We start from the raw sequence: 22,141 nt of genomic DNA on the forward strand, positions 1-22,141 counted from the left end.
GATTGGGAGCTGCCCAGAGTGGCTGGGGAAACTCAGCCAGATGGGTGGGGTATAAATAATAAGTAATTATAATATTATTATAACCTAACTGTGTCTACTTAGGAGTAAGTGTTATTAAATTAAATGGGTTTTATTCCCACATAAATAGGATTATGATTGCAATTTAACAGTTCCTCCTTTGAATATTTTACGGTTAAGCAATATATTTTCTTTATATTAATTACTTATGTGGAAAACCTACCGGTATATTCTGACTTTCCCCCAAATAACTGATTGGAATGGATTGACTTACGCCACACAAATCATTTCACAGTAGACTGAGCCAAGTTGCATACTTGTTATTTCTTCTATTCCAGTTAACATACAAATCCAAACAAATTTGATAGGAATATGGATTCTTCGTCAAATAAACTACCTCAGTGGATGACTGAACAGGCCAAAGGGGACAAAAAGGTAAGGAATGGGAATATGCTTGAGTCACACAAGAGAAGAAGAACGAAAAAAGCAGTAAAAAGTGGCAGACTCTGAAATGCAGCATTGGTTGTACTTTTGTGTGCAGTTTCTAATTAGCAAATCACATAGAATTTTTTCCGTTTCACGGAAAAAATGTAAAACTACTGCATTTCTTAGATTTATTATGTCCCAAATAGTGTTGATGTTAGCTTGATACCATTGCTCATGAGGACTGGGTGTTGTGATTGCATGACCTGAAAAGTATTCCAAAAGAACAGTCATCAGTGACTCTCCTTAAGGTTTGCAGGTTGAGTAGTGGATATTGAGTTGATGACATGGCATGTGGTGACATAGCAAATAATCTCTGTGTTGGAAGATGTATATGTTTTATATATGCGTGGGGCAAAGCAATTTCTTGGTATGCATTGGATCCATTAACTTCTCTAATTACCTATCGACAGAAATTGTTGTGATGCTTTTGTAACCTGGACAGGAAGGCAAGCGCACTGTGACCTGTGCCAGTATGATTGATCTGAAAAACCATTTCTTAAACGTCCTTTACAACAAGCTCTCTTTTGCATTTTTATGAACCAGAATAATCCAGTCCATCGGAGTGCCCTGGAAGACAACCTTCCCTTCTTAGAATTCCATGGTTCCGTTGCTTACAGCTATAATGCAAATGATTGTTCCTTACTCTCAGAGGATATTGCGTAAGAGACTGAAAGTTTAATTTAAACTGCTAACCCTATGGCATCTCATTTTTGTAAGCTAAAAAATAAATAAATTTATGTTCATTAGGAATAAGGGCCATTAATTGAAAGAGGTATGATGTCCTCAATATTTCTCTCTCTCTCTCTCTCACACACACACACACACACAATCAATCAATTAAAAAAATGAAGGACACCCCCCCCCCCCCGTGCAAAGATTTATACAGTCTTTCATGTCAAGTTAGTACTAACGATCTTTGCAAGTACTAGGTCTGGCACAGAACTGATAAAATAGTCATGCAGTATTTCTTGAAAGAGGAAAAGACAATAACAAATATTACCTGTGCAAATCTATGCCCTCTAGGTTTAGGAAGGCTTGCTTCTGAATAATCCTGCACAGGATTGCACTGTACTAATCCTGTTAATGCCTTTTATCTTCTAGTACAACCTTATCCTATGGAGCTGCATTAGGATTTGACATTGAATGGCCGCCATGCTACACTAAAGGGAAGGAGGGCAAAGTTGCTTTAATCCAACTCTGTGAATCTGAACAAAAGTGCTATTTGTTTCACATCTCTTCTATGTCAAGTCAGTACTGTGTAGTTAATCTCTCAACCAAACGTACTTGTTAAGTTGTCCTTTCATCTAAGCTGTAGCTCAGTTTGTTTGCTTTGTTGAACACTATTTTGTAAAGCAGCAAAACGCCTGCTCTCACAATAGCAGGACGTTTTGTACCCTGGCAATACAAACTCTGTAATCAAGAAAAGCTGGACTTGCTTAACTTATGTAATGTGAGAACCATCTTGGTGGATTTCAGTGTTCAGGGAGGTTCTGTAATCCTTCCCACAGTGGAATACCGGTCAGATATATAACTCTATATAACTGTACCATGCGGTTCTACTGCATATGTATAGTACAGACTCATGCTGAGTATTTTGCAGTTGTGGAGGGAGAGAAGTCCTCACTATGTCAAGTGTGATATCTACCTGAAGGGATCCTGATCTCCATGATGCCTAGTGTGATAATCTTTTCCGTTGTAGCAAATCTGATCAGATTTCTTTTCAGACAAAATATTGCTTTTATTGATGTGTAAACTGGAAAGTTCAGAGGTGTCAGTTTAGCACAACAATTTAAATTGCTTCATTCTGTTGAGGGATGAGAGAGTAGGATTCATAGTGCAGAAGGAAGTACAGTTGGAATTTATCATTTCACAGCATATCTCTGCCTGTAAAGTTCCACTACTTTTATCTCTCAGATCAAAAAGAAGCAATATCTAGAAACGGGCATTCAGTATTTTTCTGCTGTGTAGGAAAGACATGCTCAAATTTCCTGCTACTGCTTCTCTTGGTTTCCAGGGCCTTCCAGGTCCAAAGTGGTGGCAGAAAGAGAATATTATAGCAGCTACTTGTTGAGAGTGCTTTAAAAATCAATCCTTCCCAGGGACGTCTGGGAATTGTAGCTCTCTGGGGGAAATATGGGTATTGTAACTACTGTCTGAAGGACGCGGGTGGCGCTGTGGGTTAAACCACAGAGCCTAGGACTTGCCGATCAGAAGGTCGGCAGTTCGAATCCCCGCGACAGGGTGAGCTCCTGTTGCTCAGTCCCTGCTCCTGCCAATCTAGCAGTTCAAAAGCACGTCAAAGTGCAAGTAGATAAATAGGTACCGCTCTGGCAGGAAGGTAAACGGCGTTTCCGTGTGCTGCTCTGGTTCGCCAGAAGCGGCTTAGTCATGCTGGTCACATGACCTGGAAGCTGTACGCCGGCTCCCTCGGCCAATAAAGCAAGATGAGCGCCGCAACCCCAGAGTAGGTCACGACTGGACCTAACGGTCAGGGGTCCCTTTACCTTTTTAACTCCTCTCTGCACTCTTGACAAACTATATTTCCCATGTTTCTTTGGGTGACGCCATGAATGTATAAAGTGGTATCGTAGTGCTTTAAAAGTGGGTACTCGTGGGACCAAAGATTGTGGCTGTTCCTGAACCGGAAATTTTTTTGTTTTGGCTGCAGTTTTCTGTTCCTAGCAAGGGATTTTTGGGGAAACCAATTCCTCAGCTGCTGGTGTTTCTTCTCACTTAGGTCAGGTTGTTTGGGGAGGTGACACTGGTTTCTTCATGCTCATTTCTTTTGCTCCCACTGAGCCTGTGAACCAAAGCTCAGTGCTTCAGATTCAGTGCTATCCTTTATGTATCAATGCATACACAGTACTTCAACTCTGTAGCTAATATTCATGTCTCCTATCTGTTTCTGGGCTGAACCTAAGTTCTTTTGAATTTGTGAGCTGTATCTCTAGATCAGCTGGTGAATATGGTCAGAATTCTCTTGGGAGGAAGGGTGGGGTAAAAAAAAAATGTGATGAAATATTCTGTTGTTTATCCAGCACTTCTAGCTGAAAATATATATTTTTTGGTGGGTAGGTAATTTAATGTATAGCTGAGGTGGTGCAGCTGTGATAGAGACCAGAATAACATATAATTTACTTCTTTTTTAAAAAAAAAAAAGCATTGTGAGAAGCCTAAGGTTACATTAAATAGATAAGATATACATGCCTTAAGTGGTTATTTTTAAAATGTGCATACTTGATCTTTTCAGACTTTCCTTTGGCACTAAAAAAATTGCTTGAAAGTAACACTATTAAAAAAGTTGGGGTTGGTATCGAAGGGGATAAATGGAAGCTGATGCGTGATTTTGAAATCAAGTTGGAGAGCCTTGTGGACCTGGGTGACCTTGCTAATGAAAAGGTAATAATAACTCACTCTTTGTTATTAGAGTGGATACTCAGCAGAGAAGTTATAGAAAATCAGCTATGTAGGTGAGAAACCCTATGCTGTGTATTTAGACTAACATTGCTGGATGAATCTCCTGCAGCTAGTGATATCTTAAATTTTAAATGTAAAACACGGTAAAATGAAAATGGATATCCCATAATGAGATCCTTTTAGGATCAATGTTCATATTGTGCCAAATACTTTCTTCTCCTTCGCTTTTGCTTATTGGGCTGTATTTCCACTCTGCATTATATGAAACTTTGTGATTTTTAAAATAATAATAATAATAATACTGAGTAGCTGCTATGGTTGCTGGCCTCAGATCAGCCTAGTGCAAATAATTCATTTCCCAGACTATGAATCTATAGGAATTTAGAGAGGCTGAGAATGGTCCATCTCAGTAGCTAGAAATATCACTTTCCATAAATCTGGGATGAGCCTTCCTGCTTGTCACTTGAGTATTGTTTGGCCAGGGTTCATTGAATTCTCATGTAATGTGTTGGGTTTCTGGGACTCCCTGCTCAAAAGACACAAAACACAGGAACATAGGAAGCTGCCTTAAACTGAGTCAGACCAATGGCCCATTTAGCTTAGTATTGTCTACACTGACCGGCAGTAGTTCTCCAGGGCTTCCAGCAGAGATTTCTCCCAGCCCTACCTGGAAATGCCAGGGATTGGGCCTTCGGCATGCAAGGCAGAGGCTCTGTCACTGAGTTATGGCACACCGAGCCTTATGCGCTGAATATTTTCAGCTAATGATACAGAACTTTACTCTTTACTCTTACCTTTCCCACCCCGCCCTGGCCACAGTGATCCATGCAACGGTGACCTCCAGGCTTGACTACTGTAATTCGCTCTATGTGGGGCTGCCCTTGAAGCTGTCCCAGGAACTCCAGCGGGTACCGAATGCTGCAGCGAGGCTCCTCACGGGGTCTCTGCCATGGGAGCATATTCACCCAGTGCTTTTCAAGCTCCACTGGCTCCTGGTGGTGTACAGGGTCAGATTTAAGGTGCTGCTTTTGACCTTTAAAGCCCTTCACGGCCTAAGACCCTCGTACCTACGGGACCGCCTCTCCCGGTATCCCCCACGGAGAGCCTCAAGGTCCATAAATAGCAACACCCTAGTGGTCCTGGGCCCTAAGGAAGTTAGATTGGCTTCAGCCAGGGCCTTTTCAACACTGGCTCCGGCCTGGTGGAACGCTCTGCCTCATGAGACCAGGGCCCTGCAGGATCTGATTTCTTTCCGCAGGGCCTGTAAGACAGAGCTGTTCCGCCTGGCCTTTGGTTTGGAGCCAATTTGATTCCCTCCCCCTCTTTCTTTTTTCTTTTTCCTTTCTCCTCCTGTGATGAGGCTGCATTTTAATATTTTAATGTTTCAGTATTTTAATTGTTGTATTTTAATTGTGTTTTTAAGTTGTATTCATTCAACTTGTTTTTATTATTGCTTGTTAGCTGCCCTGAGCCTGGCCTTGGCTGGGGAGGGCGGGGTATAAATAAAAATTATTATTATTATTATTCAACTGATACATCTATTCATTGTGGCACACTGTCTTGCCAAATGCAAGGTGGTTCTTTTAAAAGAGATTCAGAAGCAGTAGAAAACACGAGTGAGAAGAAGGTTTTATTCCTAAAAAACAAGCCATATATACATACCAAGCATGCACTTCTATCTGCAACTTGGAAGCCCTCAAGATGTGGTAAAGTGACTCCCCCAGGTAGCCTCAGTTTGCACGGCCCTGCAGCCAATCAGCCCATGCACAAACGTCTGAAAAACTCTGCCCAAGCCATCTGATGTTATAGATAGCCGTCTCCTCCCAATGCCCCGCTTTCCAATAACAATTTCCAACATCACAGAAGGTTCCCAGCACTATCCTCCCAGACTGATTAAGGCGTATGTGGGGATTCACCTCCTCAACACTGATTAGGACATCAAAAACTGTTCTCACACCATCAAAAACTTAACAGCTGCGAGAGAGGACATCCAAAACTGTTCTCACACCATCAAAAGCTTAACAGCTGCGAGGAAGGGGGAAGGAACAGAGGCAGGGAGGGTAACCATGTTAGAATCACTAACTCCTTGATAAACATTTTGTCTTCTGGATGGATTTCCCATACACACACTTAATTGCAGCATGGCTCATCTTAAAGGTAGTTGATTAAAAGTTTCGTATCATGGAATTCTTTCACAGCCTGTTGCTCCGCTTAACCTGTGTTTTAAAATTTAGCTCCGAACGCATTTTGATCCTGTGATTCAGATTTATTCCATCTCTATCTGAAATATATCACTGTGCGCTTATTATCTGATGTAGCCTCAAAAATAGCTCGCGCTTAATGTTTGCCATTTATTTTGTTTAGCTCAAATGTAAAGAGATATGGAGCCTGAACAACCTTCTGAAGCATCTATTCCACAAACAGCTTTTGAAAGACAAATTGGTCCGTTGTGGTAACTGGAAGCAGTTTCCCCTTACAGAGGAGCAAAAGCTATACGCCGCCACCGATGCTTATGTATGTACTAAGAAGCTTATATTTTTCTAGGTGACGTCTGGCAGTATGCAATTTGCAAGCTTACTATGGCCTGGTTTGGATAATCAGCTTAATATGCCAAGATGTGGATGAGCCTTGTGTCTGAGTCCACAGCCCCTACCCTCTTACTTTCTCAGCGTCCCGTGAATTAACCCAGAACGCTACTGCCAGGCATAGTTTCCTGTTTGATCCTACCAAAGACACTTTCCCTTGGTAGCGCTGAAGTGATCTTATGTAGAGAGCAGCATCCTCTGTCTTCTATAAACCATATCCCAGAATTGCAAAGTCACATGGGGGATGTGGGGCTGAGTGTTGTTCCTTGATATTTGTTGGCACTGTAACATTTTGCTTTTAAAAAGTAGAAGCCCCTGATATGGGTGAGAATCAGTGGTTTTGGCCAATGTTACAGGCTCCCTCAATTCTCTGATTAAAAGAAGTGTTAAGCCACACAGAAGGTAGAGAGAGAGAGAATTTTTTGGAGGATATTGGGCTGCCAAAAGGAAACAGAAATGGCTTCTGATCCAATCTGGAAGCTTCTGGTCATAATTAACTTCATAGAATTCTGTATTAACCACGCATCGTTAATTTTGCATGAAGCTGCCTGCCAGTTAAGGGCATCATTCTTTCAGTATCCCTGTTGTCAGAGATCAGGCAGGTGGCATCTGTGGAAGGGGTTTTCTCCATGGTGGTGCCTTGACTTTGAATTGATCTCCCCAGGGCTCCTTGCCTAATGCTTAGACTAATGAATTCTAAGTGCCAGACCAAGACCTTATTTCCATGGGCTTTTAGTGACTAGTTACCTTTTTGCTGTCCGCTGAGAATTCCCACCCAGTCCCACTTTTTATTCAAACTGTATTAAGCTGTTTCCCCATTGTTTTATGGTTTTATAATTTTTAAAATTGTTCATTATGGTATGCATCCTTGAAAATTCTTGTTATGAGTTGGAACAGACTTTTTTTAAACAAATAAAATAGTTGTTGCACAGTATTAAAAGAATGTTCACTGTTAAGATGCTAATGAAAAATTTTTTTTTGAGAAAGATAGGTAGTTTTAAATTATATGGACTGAGAAAAAATGTTAAGCATTACCTTTTGCATTAAAAAGTTCTCTTTGTTCTTATTTTGTAGGCTAGCCTTCTCATTTACGAAAAACTGGTGAACATGAGTACTTCTAAGCAGATGCAAATTAGTGCAGAAAAAGGTGAGCTTCAATGTAAACCATAATGAGGTTCTACCCATCCCCACTTTCAACTTCTGTTGTCTTTCCTCTTTTCCTAAAATGCATTGGGCAATGTGATAGACACAGTTCATACTGTGTGTGTTATCAGAGCTGTGGGAAAATAGAGTGGGTATGGTCATATACTTGAATGAAGCCACAAACTACTTGGTATACATAACAATACCTTGCACACCTCAAAAGGTGTCCCTTTTAGATTGGAAAGATTGCTAGCATGACTTTCCCATGACTGTATTTTACAAAAAACATGGGGGATGGGGAGTCTTTTAAAAGGCATTGCATTTTTCTATACAATTGGAAGACTAGGGCGTACACTATGACCCTGTACAGTGGTACCTCAGGTTACATACGTTTCAGGTTACATACGCTTCAGGTTACAGACTCCGCTAACCCAGAAATAGTACCTCAGGTTAAGAACTTTACCTCAGGATGAGAACAGAAATCGTGTGGCGGCAGCAGGAGGCCCCAATAGCTAAAGTGGTACTTCAGGTTAAGAACAGTTTCAGGTTAAGAACGGACCTCCGGAACGAATTAAATACTTAACCTGAGGTACTACTGTCCATGGATGCATTCTACACACGTTTCCTTCAGATACCACAAATTCAGGCCATTTATACTTTACTGGTTGATTTCAGTGCTTTTATTTGGTTCCTCTGCCACGTGGATCCACAGATAATGAGGTGACGCTGATCAGAGTTTGCAGCACCACGGATAGCTCCAAGCGAGCAACTCTGTTTCCAACTAGCTGCTCTAGGTGACTAGCTTTGGTTAACTAGAAGGAGAAGTGAAAGCTTCTAAGCACCTCCTCATTTGCTAACCTGGAAGGAGGCTTGGATTGTCCACATTACACTAAGCCATGAGTTACTGTTTCAAACTTGGATCCCCGGCTGCTGTTGGACTACAAGTCCCATCATCTCTAGCTAGCAGAGAGGGCTTTTCCAATTAATGCTTTAAAACTGGGATGTCTAACTTGTCGACTGTGATTGACTGGTCGATCCCCGGATGATCGTGGTCAATCACGGGATCCCTGTTGATCGGTGGTAGTGATAAGCAATGGAGTGAAAGTCCCTGGCCGCCGTCGCTCTTGTCCTCTGTTGTGTCAAATGGGTGTTTTGCCGACGAATTAGAAAACAAAAGCAGTCACTACTGCTGCATTGTTGTTTTAGGTGAGCGATGTCTCCCTCCCCCCAATATAAAGCTAAACATGCTTTGCTCCCCCCCTAGAAAAAGGTAAACAACTTTGCCTTTGCCCCCCCCAAAGGTCAACAACTCAACAACTTTGGGTCCCCCACAAAAGGGGGAGTAGATTGCATTCTCTTGGGAGTTGGACGTGCCTGCTATAAAACACGTTGTGCCACCTCCCTCTCCCTGTTAAAATCCCTCTTAAATATATATGTGTGTTTACCAATTGGTTTTTATCGATACATCATTGATGTTCTTTTGGTTGTTATCCTATTCTTATGTTCGTATGTTGCACATACGAACATAAGAATAGGATAACAACCAAAAGAACATCAATGATGTATCGATAAATATTCTGGTATATATTCTGGTAAGTGCAGTTTGCAAATATTTAAATAAGTAAATATATATATGAGAATTCGGTTGCAAACTTGTGTACTTACCGGGGAATGCACTGCTGAAATCAGCAGAGCTTGTGTCTAAAATAAAAGTATACAGTGGTACCTCGGGTTAAGAACTTAATTCATTCCGGAGGTCCGTTCTTAACCTGAAACTGTTCTTAACCTGAAGCACCTTGGGCTTCAGGTTACAGACTCCGCTAACCCAGACATAGTACCTCGGGTTAAGCACTTTGCTTCAGGATGAGAACAGAAATCGTGCTCTGGTGGTGCAGCAGCAGCAGCAGGCCCCATTGACTAAAGTGGTGCTTCAGGTTAAGAACAGTTTCAGGTTAAGAACAGACCTCCAGAACGAATTAAGTACTTAACCCGAGGTAACTCTGTATTTTGCCTTCATCTTCCATCTTTAATGAAAAAAATTGCAGGGCACCAACACATTGAATTGGGTCCATGAAACAGGCTGGCAAGTAATGGACCCAGAACTGGACCCAGAACTGCATGTTGGATCAATTGCAGTTTCTGGGCATTCTTTGCAAGCGGCTACATGTAGGCAACATTGTAGTAACTCAACATAAAGGTTAACACTGCATTATTATTATTTATTAATAATTAGGACTTAGGTGGTAGACTCACTTCATAGCAAGGATATGGTGATTTAAGAATGACCAGAAAGATTTAAGCATGCATATGAAAGATGTTAGGAGAATTCTGTGCCTCTCTGAAAAAGCCCAGTGGAAGCCCATTTAACAGTAATCATTGCAATATCCCTTATTTTGTAAGCAGGCCTGAAATTTTAAGAGAAGTAAATTGCTATTAAAACAATGAATTTTACGTTGTTGTTGTTGTTTCAAAGCCAGGTAACTGGAAAAGAGCACATAGTGGTTGGTAAAAATAATATTCACATTGACCTTTCCTCCCCTAAAAACAAACAGATGGCGCCCTATTGGCAAGTGAAATGAAGAAGGAATTCGCATCTTTATTAGAGGAGATGGTGGATTTAGCAAATAATTTTCCTGGCACTTTTGGACAATCTACAAACGTTCAAAGGTTAGGTCTTGTTTGCTTTATCAGTTCAAATTAATGGTATTGTGTTCTTTCTCAGAACATTAACGAGACAAAACCATAGACAGGCCTTCTTTACTTGCGCCAGGACGTCTGTACTTGCACCATAGCTTTTGGGGCCTTACTGCATTTCCATTTACTCCTTAAAAAATCTTTTTAAGAATGTCGGGAGACCCCCTGAATGTATTTTATAGAGCATCAATAAATATTTCATGTGTTGTTGCCTTTTAAGGTGTGCTTGATTGCAGGACAAGTGTTTTTTAATTGTGGTACCCAGATTATAAGAGTTGTACCCCTGCCTCTTCTGAACTGTGAAAACATCTTAATTTTGTCTGACTTAGTCTGAGCTAAATTTCCATTCTCCTTTAGCTTGTTGATTACTTTTAGTGATCCCTTTTCCTTCTTGGTTTTAACTGTGTCTTTTAAGATCTATTTTTTAAATGTAATTGAATAACCTTTGTTTTTTTAATTGAAAGGTGCTTTGGAATATGTTTTTAAGGGCTAAAATGGGGGCAATAGATAACTGGATTGTACGTATGGTTTTCTGGATCCTACTAAGAAAGGGGAGTGCATTTAGATCAGACCAAGAATGCATCCAAGTTTGCTTTAACCCTCTTTGGATAAATCCATCAAGCCCATTTTGAAGCTTGCTCTGCCATTTTGACATTCTTTAATAGAGCTGCAGAAATTTTGGCTGCCATGTCAGAAAACTTCAAGGCTTTCAGAAGAGAGCTGCTTGTTGAGCCCGCATTCCGGATGGAGTTGGGAGATACTACAGATTCAGAAATGATCTGCAGTAATGAAGAAAAAACTGAAATGTCAGACTTGACTTCCAAGGTCACGTCTGAGTCAATCAATCATGTGGGTCACAAACTAGTCCAAAAGGAAGCCCTAATGGAAGATGAATCAGAAATTAATAAGGAAAAACACGTAGATGATGCTTCAGACAGTGGACCTAAAGTTGTGGAGCAAGAATGCTTAATGTCACTAGATATAACTGAATATGAACTTCAAATGTTGGAGCGTCAGGCTGAGGAGGAGCTGCTAAGTGAAATGGCTTGTATGTCTAAGGTGAGTCTATCTGGATAATGGTCTAAGAATAGTAGTACAGTGGAACCTCAGTTGTCGAACGCTTCAGAAGCCAAACAATTCAGAACCCGAATGTCGACAACCCGGAAGTGAATGCTTCTGTTTTTGAACGATTTTTGGAAGTCAAACAGCTTCCGAGCTGCGTTTCTCCAATTTTTTCAATGGATTTTGCTGACCGCAGTTGTGCCTCGGTTGTCGAATGGTCTTCCAGAACAGATTGCGTTCGACCACCGAGGTTCCACTGTAATGTTTAATCTATTAACAACCAGATATTTCTCCCAGATTTCAGTAGGGCTGCAACAACTGAAGCAGTATTGTATGAGAGGTGGGCGGGGTCTGCTTGCTTCTAGAAATCTGAGAAACCTCTGTTTTCTCCTGTGACAAAATATCGGACTTTTAAACCCCTCTCCTAACTCAGTAATAAGGCTCTGCATAACCCTTCTTGTGTTACAAGGGTCTCCAGCATTTTGGGGAGAAACTGCTGTGAGCATAAGCCACACATGACTATTATGGGGTGTGGTATAACACAAAGTGGCTGCTTTGGGGGAGGGCATAATGGCTATCACATCTAAATGAACAGAAAAAGAGACAGAACTACAAAAGAACTCAGAGTCGGTCACGACTGGACCTAATGGTCAGGGGTCCCTTTACCTTTACCTTACTGGTGGAGGTTAGTTGGAAAGCCAGTGCAGTTATCTCCCGCTTGGACTACTGCAATGTGCTCTACGTGGGGCTACCTTTGAAGGTGACCCAGAAACTACAATTAATCCAGAATGCGGCAGCTAGACTGGTGACTGGGGGCGGCAGCCGAGACCACATAACACCGGTCTTGAAAGACTTACATTGGCTCCCAGTACGTTTCCGAGCACAATTCAAAGTGTTGGCGCTGGCCTTTAAAGCCCTAAACGGCCTCAGTCCAGTATACCTGAAGGAGCGTCTCCACCCCCATTGTTCTGCCCGGACGCTGAGATCCAGCCCCGAGAGCCTTCTGGCGGTTCCCTCATCGCGAGAAGCAAAGCTACAGGGAACCAGGCAGAGGGCCTTCTCGGTAGTGGCGCCTGCCCTGTGGAACGCCCTCCCATCAGATGTCAAAGAGATAAACAACTACCTGACATTCTTAAGGCAGCCTGTTCAGGGAAGTTTTTAATGTGTGACATCTTAGTGTATTTTTGGTCTTTGTGGAAGCCGCCCAGAGTGGCTGGGAAACCCAGCCAGATGGGTGGGGTACAAATAAATTATTATTATTATTATTATTATTATTATTATTTATAAAATGGTACGGACATGCCCCTTGCCCCCCCACCTCAGTTGCCCTATCAATGGGGGGAAAGGCACAAACATCAGCTGCTGCCATGTTTGCTCACAGAGAGAAGCAATAGCAAAGTAGAAACTGCACTCACTTTGAAATGTTCCTTTTAGGAATCAAGCCATCTAGAGGATGAAGAGGATTCTCTTTGCACTATTGAAGATGATGATGAACTTGAAATGGAGATGCTTAAAGTAGGTGTTTGAAAATCTACTTATCAGTTGCTTTCAGAAAACATTTGATAATGTTTCTGTTAAATATCAGTTATAAGTACAGTGGTACCTCAGAAGTCGAACGGAGTCCGTTCCGGAAGTCCGTTTAACTTCCAAAACGTTCAGAAACCAAGGTACAGCTTCCGATTGGCTGCAGGAAGCAGTGGAAGCCGCGTCAGACGTTCGGATTCCAATGAACGTTTGCAAACCGGAAAATTCAGTGGCTGGGAACAGTATTTTACTGTGTGCACATTTTTGCTGCTTTTAATAAATGGGACACGGGTGGCACTGTGGGTTAAACAACAGAGACTAGGGCTTGCTGATCAGAAGGTTGGCGGTTCGAATCACCGCGACGGGGTGAGCTCCCGTTGCTCGGTCCCTGCTCCTGCCAACCTAGCGGTTTGAAAGCACGTCAAAGTGCAAGTAGATAAATAGGTACCGCTCCGGCAGGAAGGTAAATGGTGTTTCCGTGCGCTGCTCTGGTTCGCCAGAAGCGGCTTAGTCATGCTGGCCACATGACCCGGAAGCTGTACGCTGGCTCCCTCGGCCAATAAAGCGAGATGAGCGCCGCAACCCCAGAGTCAGTCATGACTGGACCTAATGGTCAGGGGTCCCTTTACCTTTTAATAAAGGCCCACGGAGGCATTGGCATTCTGATTAGAGAGGCAGAAAAGCAGCTATGTCGCCTAAATGAAAGTGAGAACGTAGCATGTTTTGGGGAACCGGTGCTGGAAGTGTGTCAAAGGTCCCTGCATGGGGAGCCACTTGTACAACAAGGTCTCAGTTGCTCGTGCTGCCCCCTCCCAGAGAGATTATGGTAATTCAGGGTTTACACGAACAGTAAAATACTGTTTATGAACAGTAAAATTCATGGAAAACTATGAGGGAAAGGTCCAACTCCACCCTGGTCCTGTTGTTGATGGATAAAAATTGTGTATTTTTTCTAGAGGGTTCTTCTACGTTAGTTTTTTTGTGTGGATGGGGTGGGAACTGCATTGCCAGGCTTTAACTTTCTGGCTGCTGGCTGCCTCACCTTGTATTCTTGGGATCATTGGATTCCAGTCAAGGCTCGATTTTGCTGAGTATCAATTACTGGAGTATCTAGGGGTTCTCCTGATCCTCCCTGAGCTAATTAGTTTATTTCTGGCTAGTTACCGTATTTTTCGCTCTATAAGACGCACCAGACCACAAGACGCACCTAGTTTTTGGAGGAGGAAAACAAGAAAAAAAATATTCTGAATCCCAGAAGCCAGAACAGCAAGAGGGATCGCTGCACAGCGAAAGCAGCAATCCCTCTTCCTGTTCTGGCTTCTGGGATAGCTGCGCAGCCTGCATTCGCTCCATAAGACGCACACACATTTCCCCTTACTTTTTAGGAGGGAAAAAATGAGTCTTATAGAGCAAAAAATACGGTAGATTTTAATTTTCAATTATTTATTTAAATACCCACCATACAGAGACGCTCTGAAGCTTGGTTATATTGAGATAAGGAAGCAAGGGTTGGAATGGGTTGTTAAGCATCCTTATCATGTATTTGGGTTGCTTGTCCGTTCATGGCATAACAGAGATAATTGTCTTGAATTTGGCTGGGAAAAGTTAGAAATCCCAGGGATGAGGCTTGAGCCTCTTCCATTTTCTCACGATGTCTGTTACAAAATAACGTCTGCTGACTTTTAAAAATAATAACTTACTTTTCTTTCAGCTGTCTGTTTTTCCCCGTGTATGAGCATGTTTTTGTAAATGTGTTGCTTTTTGGAATTAATAAGTTGTTTTTGAGAGAGAGGTTTTGTAAATAGAGAGAGAGAGAGAGAGAGAGAGAGAGAGCGCGCGCGCGCATGCTAGCTCTTGGTCATGTTCTTTGCCTGGTTGTATTTCCTCCACTGAAGAAGTTTGTATTTGGTATACAGTGGTACCTTGGGTTAAGTACTTAATTCGTTCCAGAGGTCCGTACTTAACCTGAAACTGTTCTTAACCTGAAGCACCACTTTAGCTAATGGGGCCTGCTGCTGCCACCGTGCCACCGGAGCCTGATTTCTGTTCTCATCCTGAAGCAAAGTTCTTAATCTGAAGCACTATTTCTGGGTGAGCGGAGTCTGTAACCTGAAGCGTATGTAACCTGAGGTACCACTGTAGTATGTTTGACTGGAGCCATTGAGAAAATGTTTGTCAAGCAAGAATAGACTTTTAATAACAGTAAATACTGGTGCAGTTTAGCGAAATGAAATGCTGCCTCTTCTCCTGTGCCTTAACAGCAACTGGATATGAAGAAATCAAGGAGCTGAAGCTTTTTCTTGATGGGCAGATAACGTGATAGAACTAATCGCAACTTTTCCCACCAGCCAAGTTTCTTTGTACTGGAATGTTATTTTTGCAGCCTAGAGTCATTCTATTCATAGGGTTTATGAGCTCATTAACTAAATTAAAAAAACAAACCAAACAGGTGCGATCAAATGTAACTTCACTCCAGCATCTTAGCTACCTCTGATTTATTTGCATCCTTTGATCTAAGAGTGTGTTAACTTGTCCAATCTCTTCTCCAGTCCTTAGAAGAAATAGACAAGCACAATAAAGATTTCACTGATTCGACCATGGATAAGTCCAAGAGGCAAAATGAACTCACTGTAGATGATAACGATGAAGATGAAGGCATTGAGGAAGAGGAGGAAAGTTGGGGTAAATAGTTTTTTTTAAAAAACAACAACCACTTTAAAAGTTTGTTTAAATATATCCAAAGAACCACCTATCTAGTTCTGCACTTCAAAGGGAACTTGTACAGTGGTGCCTTGCAAGACGAAAAGAATCCGTTCTGCGAGTCTCTTCGTCTTGCGGTTTTTTCGTCTTGCGAAGCAAGCCCATTAGCGGCTTAGCGGGCTTAGCGGATCAGCTGATAAGCGGCTTAGCAGATCAGCTGATAAGCGGCTTAGCGGATCAGCTGTTAAGCGGCTTAGCGGATCAGCTGATAAGCGGCTTAGCGGATCAGCTGATAAGCGGCTTAGCGGATCAGCTGATAAGCGGCTTAGCGGATCAGCTGATAAGCGGCTTAGCGGCTTGGGAAAAAGGGGGGGGGGAAGGAAACTCAGGAACTCGCAAGACATTTTCATCTTGCGAAGCAAGCCCATAGGAAATTCGTTTTGCGAAGCACCTCCAAAACGGAAAACCCTTTCGTCTAGCGGGTTTTCCGTCTTGCAAGGCATTCGTCTTGCGGGGCACCACTGTATTTCTCCAAAGAGAAGCTAAGACAAACCTCCAAGTTTCAAGAGCAATTTATAATAAAGCATGGGGAATCTGCTGTTTAGGGGTGGCGAGGAAACCAGAATTCTCCATGAGGATACCTACAATAGTTAGTTAGACCCCAGTCCCTATAAGAAGTTAAAATGGAGACCTAGCTACAAGAACTGCTTCTCATGACTTCACTAGATTTTGTACATTCTTTAGCTCTGAATCTTGTGTTTTCTGTGTTTTCAAAGATTCCTACTTGCCTAGACCCAACGATAAGCAAATTGCTTGCTTAAAGATGTATTTTGGACATGCAAATTTTAAACCGTAAGTTTTGTTGTTTTCCTTTCCTATACACAACAATAGGAAGGGATCTGTGCTTTGTATTTACCACATAAACATATATCCCTGTGACAGGTCCCTTGCCCCAGCTGTACTTCTGAATAGGGCTCACTATATGGGTTGCGACCAGCATGCATAGTGCAGTGATCTTTAAGCTGTGTTGCTTGGAACATATGGTGGGCTCTGCAATGATGAGATCAGTGCTGGTGAAGTGGACTCCCTGAAAACAGTGGGCAAGTTATCAGTCCCCCTGTGCAGTGCACAGGGCCAGGGGAGTGTCGTGTTAGGTGTCTTCTAGGGCACACTCATGGTGCAAATGAGATGTTAGTGGCTTGGCCAGTGGAACAGGAACCAATGGGATCATTTGGAGGTAGACATCTGGACTAGCTGCATGCATAGGCAGGCAGGGACAATGAGGAATTGACTTGTTGCAAAGGTGGCATGGCTGGCTGGATGTTTTCGTGATAGAAGGCAAAGGAAGGGAGATACCAAGGAGAACAATTCATTTAGCTCTGCTCTATTCCGAATTCCTTAGCTGGAATAGCTCAGTCAATAGAGCATAGAAGACTCGGCTTTCTGTAAAAAGAAACCTGTATGTTGCACATGGGGACGTGGGTGATGCTGTGGTTTAAACCACAGAGCTAGGACTTGCCAATCAGAAGGTTTGAATACCTGCGACGGGGTGAGCTCCTGTTGCTCGGTCCCTGCTCCTGCCAACCTAGCAGTTCGAAAGCACATCAAAGAGCAAGTAGATAAATAGGTACCGCTCTGGCAGGAAGGTAAATGGCGTTTCCGTGCGCTGGTCTGGTTCGCCAGAAGTGGCTTAGTCATGCTGGCCACGTGACCCGGAAGCTGTACGCCGGCTCCCTCGGCCAATAAAGTGAGATGAGTGCCGCAACCCCAGAGTTGGCCACAACTGGACCTAATGGTCAGGGGTCCCTTTACCTTTATGTTGCACATGAGAGAGTGAATGCTAAGTTGCTGAATAAGATTCAAATGAGAGTTGAACATTTTGTGTCATGTTTTTCCTTAACTTCAAGGGTCCAGTGGAAAGTGATCTCTTCGGTTTTGCAAGACAGAAGAGACAACCTTGTTGTCATGGCAACTGGTGAGCTGCATATATTTTTTCCACAGAGTGTTGTATGAGGGATAAACCCATGAAGATGACTTCCTGAGAGTGTTAGGGTGTAGTGATATGAGCGGTTGTTGCCCCACTGGGGGGATAAAATGCCAAGGATATCTTTGGGTTGGTAGTCTGTAAGCTTTTTAGATGCAATGGTTTGGAGTCTTAAGAACTGCAACTTTAAGGAAGCTCATGAACTTTGATGTTCTCTCCTACATCTGTTCGTTACTGCTCCATCTTTGAAAGGTCAGGAAGCCTTTGGTATGGCATGGTGGAAGTTCAAAGTACTTGTTTCGGGTCAATTTCCACTTCTTTCTACAACTTCCACATTTTCACACACACCCCCCTTTAGGAGAGTATCCAGTATTAAGACCAGAGTTTTCCAAACTGTGTTTTGCGACACGTTAGTGTGTCGGCTGCACTGTGTAGGTGTGTCACGCGAACGCTGCCTGTCTCCTCCCAGGGCTGGAAAGGGTTTAGTTTAACCTCCAGTTTGCAAATAAAACTGAATTACCATATTTTTCGCTCTATAGGATGCACTTTTTCCCTTCCAAAAATTAAGGGGAAATGTGTGTGCATCCTATGGAGCGAATGCAGGCTCCTTGTCTTCAATGATAGCAATGCAAAGCCTCCGAAGCGCAGAGGGAGTGCTCCCTCCATGCTCTGGAGGCTTCGCGTTGCTTTCGCTGAAAGCCTCCAGAGCGCAGCGGGAACTTGCGCTGCGCTCCAAAGGCTTTGGGTTCCTTTTGCTGAAGCCAGGAGAGCAAGACTCTCCTGTCTTCAGCAGAGAGGGAGAGCTGTGCAGTGCCCCTTCAGCAAAGCGGGAGGAGAAATGGAAGGGGCTCTCTTTCTCCCGCTTCGCTGAAGGGGCGCTGAGCAGAGAGGGGAAGGATTTTTTCCCCTTGTTCTTCCCCTCTAAAACAAGGTGCGTCCTATGGTCGGGTGCATCCTATAGAGCGAAAAATACGGTACTGTGTTGCGAAATGATGCATGTCTGAAAATTGTGTCACCAACACGAAAAGTTTGGAAAGCTCTGATTTAGACAAGATTAAGTTATTAGCTAACTAGGTAACATAGTGCCAGAATTGGTGTTAATATGCTCAGACCACTTTGTTCCTATCGGCATTCTTGCTGCCACATTATGCACCAGCTGTGTAGCCACATGTACATCTTATTCTATTATTCTGATCTAGAGGTCGCTGGAACATAGAGGACTGAAAGCTGGTTCATTAAATTCTGTGCCAGTTTTAGCCTTGCTGTGATTTTCTCTACATCTGTAAAATTTTAATTTGAAGTGTTGTAGAAGGTCCTTATTAGTACTGACATAGACATGAGGATAAACCCACTAATACGCTAATGTCATTAAATACATCTGTGTCTCTATAAAGACTGATAACAAACTAGGGAGATCGAGGAAAGGAAATGTTGTTTTCCAATGAGATTCCCTTATCATTCAAGATGTATTCATTCAATATATATTATTTCAGGATACGGGAAAAGTTTGTGCTTTCAGTTTCCACCAGTTTATACAAGAGGAATTGGAATAGTAATCTCTCCCCTTATTTCTTTGATGGAAGACCAAGTACTACAACTTGAGTAAGTCTAGGCCTGCCGTGAAGAAATGGGCTTGTCTTCATTTTATATATTGTGATTCTGTGTCTATATGATGAAAGCAGCCCTAAAAGGTAGCCTAAAACATATTTTAAACCAATAAATCGGAAGACCTGTTGTCTTTTCTCAGCCGCATCAAACTTTGAGGATATGTTTGGCTCTGGTTTTTTAAACTGTAATCCACAAAATGTCCAAACCTATCGAAAAAGTGTAGCGTAAAACAAATGTAGCACCTTTTCTCTCTTAGAGGTGCTTTTCTTTTCTTCATTGCAAAAGAGATGTTCCTGGGTCTATTTTTTTTTTAAAGCTTCTTTAATAAAAAGAAATGAACTATAACTGGTGTATCTGAAGAAGTGTGCATGCACACGAAAGCTCATACCAAGAACTGACTTAGTTGGTCTTTAAGGTGCTACTGGAAGGAATTTTTTTGTTTTGACTATGGCAGACCAACACGGCTACCTATCTGTATAAGATTTTATATTTCTGTAGCGGAGAATTTCATTTTCTAAGACATACGATGTCACAACCATGCATCGGATGTCCCAGAGAAGCATACCCTTAATGTAGTGTTGAACTGGAAATGTGCATGAGGAAATGTCCCAGCTTTATCTCCCACCCAACCACCAAAATCCCTTTTCGGATGCAACGTTGGAAGTTCAATTGTTCCTCTACATATACAGTGGTACCTCGGGTTACAGACACTTCAGGTTACAGACTCCACTAACCCAGAAATAGTACCTCGGGTTAAGAACTTTACCTCAGGATGAGAACAGAAATCACGCGGCGGCGGCAGGAGGCCCCATTAGCTAAAGTGGTACCTCAGGTTAAGAACAGTTTCAGGTTAAGAACGGATGTGGCGTTTGCCCTCCTGGGTAGGTGACATCATGCTGGGTCATAAGGAAGGGGTTAAATGATTGTGAAGTGATTGGCAAGTGGGAACCCAAGGGGAGGAGTTTGAGTTGGAGTTACTGTTCGGATACTGCCAGGGAGTCCAAAAGCCATCATGCCCCCACGCCGATGCCGGACGATCCGACGACCTCCCGTAGGAACGCAGTATCAGTCAATTAGCGACACAAAGCCTCAGAAACATCTGTCCACATTCCAAGGACTAGTGCACGCTCTATCAGCAGAGTTCGTACAGCGAAAGATGCACTCAGGAGAGCATATTTACAAGTTTATTCAGCGTTGGTCAGAACAAAGAAAAAACATGACTGCCTGCCTGGATGTCTGAGGCACAGAGAGAAACGAAAGCATAAACATCCTGTGAACAGGAAATACGCAGACTCTGTGACTCACAAAGCCTGCTCCCTTTTAAGGTGGAACGGAAATATCCTAACAGTTGAGGAGTCAGTCAGGTGTTAGAGAATAGAGAGGGAGGATAAGTGTGGCTTGGGATAGTTTGATGTGAGAGAATCTGTTAAGAGGAGTCAGATAGACAGTTGGGATAATCAGTTAGACGTTATTAGGAAGGTATAGGCCGGTAAAGAAACTAAGACTAAGAAACTGACAAGAAAAATTATCTGAAACCATAAACTTGTTAACGCTTATAAAATAAACTTGTTTATTTGGTTTGATGTTAACAACAGTCTGGACTCTGTGTGTACCCGAGAGAAACGGGTTGGTGGCCCCAGGGAAGCAATCACAGTGGTGGCACAGGGATCAATACACCGTCAAACGTCCGGGGACCCTGTGTGATCGCCACAACGGACTTCCAGAACAAATTAAGTTCTTAACCCGAGGTACCACTGTAATACTACTCTAGAAGGCAAAGTGATAGATGGGAAGTAAAAATGTAAAATGTATCTTATTTTTTATGGCAAATTAGTGAAAGCCCTGCTTAGAGAACAGCCACTGTGCAGTCAGACAGATTTTAACTGTTTATAGCCAATGGGTATTACAATCTAAATCATAAAAAAACTGTGGTGTTTTTTTTTTTTGTAGGATGTCAGGAATTCAAGCTTGCCTACTCGGATCAGCACAGTCAAAGAATGTCAGAGGGGAAATCAAAGCGTAAGCCTTGCCTTTTCTCCCCTTTTTTGGTGTGGTCAGGCAAATAAAGTGCCTCTTCTTAGGTAGAGTGCTAAAGTTGCTTTTAAAGAACTTTATAAGGTACAGTAAACATGAAACAGCAATTTCAAACATACTGTCAGGACTGCCGCTAGGTCCCAGCTCACAGAGGACCAACGCCCAGTGGATATTATATACAAAAGTCTTTATTGAAGTTTAGTTTCCATTTCCAAGCTCTGGGCGCGCAGGCCCACGTCTTAACGCTAGACCGGCTAAGTCCCTTCTGACTCACTGCTCCACCCACACCAGTTTAAGATTCTAGCCCGGCTCCACCTCTTGCGCTGCTCTTTCCTGCGTTGGGTCCTTCTGCCCTCTGGGGTTCCCTCCTTCCTGGACTCCTCTGACGCGGAGCCTCCTGAGTCTTGCCCCTCCCTCCGGCGGGCTTTAGGACCTGGCTCCCTTCCCGGGCTCCCCGCTGTGCCGCGCTCCTGTACATTTGAACTTGGCGCGCGCGCCCAGCCGGTGACTTTCCTTCTGACCGTTTCCCCGCTTCCTGATGTGGGTGTTGCCAAACCTGACTCCTCTCCTCCCTCTGGTGGTGAGGACACTGGTCCCGACTCCTGGGACTCCCCCTGCCCACTGCGCTCTGGTAGAGACGCTGGCCCTGATCTCCAGCTGCTGTTCAGGGACTCCCCGCTGGCCCCTCCCTCTTGAGGTTTCTCCCTTGGAATCTCCCTTGCTCTGGCCACCGGCGCTCCCTTCTGTGAGTCCTCCGATTCGCTAGAGAGGCTTGTGGAATAACTCTGGCCACTGTCACTGCCTGCGCCCCCCTCGTACTCCTCCTCCTCACTCTCCATTTGCTCCCCCTCCTGTGTCTCTCCTTCTGAACCCCTGACACATACGA

General features: G+C 43.2%; 1 protein-coding gene across 1 annotated transcript in view; it reads left to right on the forward strand.

Moving 5' to 3' along the window:
* Positions 1–22,141, forward strand: part of WRN (WRN RecQ like helicase) — a 65,135-nt gene that overhangs the window by 2,051 nt on the left and 40,943 nt on the right. The window contains exons 2-15 of the mRNA XM_083718369.1: positions 357–453; positions 1,048–1,163; positions 1,606–1,751; positions 3,755–3,903; positions 6,286–6,435; positions 7,581–7,653; positions 10,202–10,316; positions 11,009–11,402; positions 12,840–12,920; positions 15,479–15,611; positions 16,406–16,481; positions 17,537–17,604; positions 19,107–19,215; positions 21,172–21,240. Of these exons, the coding sequence (XP_083574495.1) occupies positions 391–453; positions 1,048–1,163; positions 1,606–1,751; positions 3,755–3,903; positions 6,286–6,435; positions 7,581–7,653; positions 10,202–10,316; positions 11,009–11,402; positions 12,840–12,920; positions 15,479–15,611; positions 16,406–16,481; positions 17,537–17,604; positions 19,107–19,215; positions 21,172–21,240 (1,742 nt within the window). The 5' untranslated portion in view covers positions 357–390. The remainder of the gene's footprint in view (positions 1–356; positions 454–1,047; positions 1,164–1,605; positions 1,752–3,754; positions 3,904–6,285; positions 6,436–7,580; positions 7,654–10,201; positions 10,317–11,008; positions 11,403–12,839; positions 12,921–15,478; positions 15,612–16,405; positions 16,482–17,536; positions 17,605–19,106; positions 19,216–21,171; positions 21,241–22,141) is intronic.

This window comes from Podarcis gaigeae, assembly GCF_964106915.1.
Source record: "Podarcis gaigeae genome assembly, chromosome: 17".
In the NCBI taxonomy this organism is placed as follows: Eukaryota; Metazoa; Chordata; class Lepidosauria; order Squamata; family Lacertidae; genus Podarcis; species Podarcis gaigeae.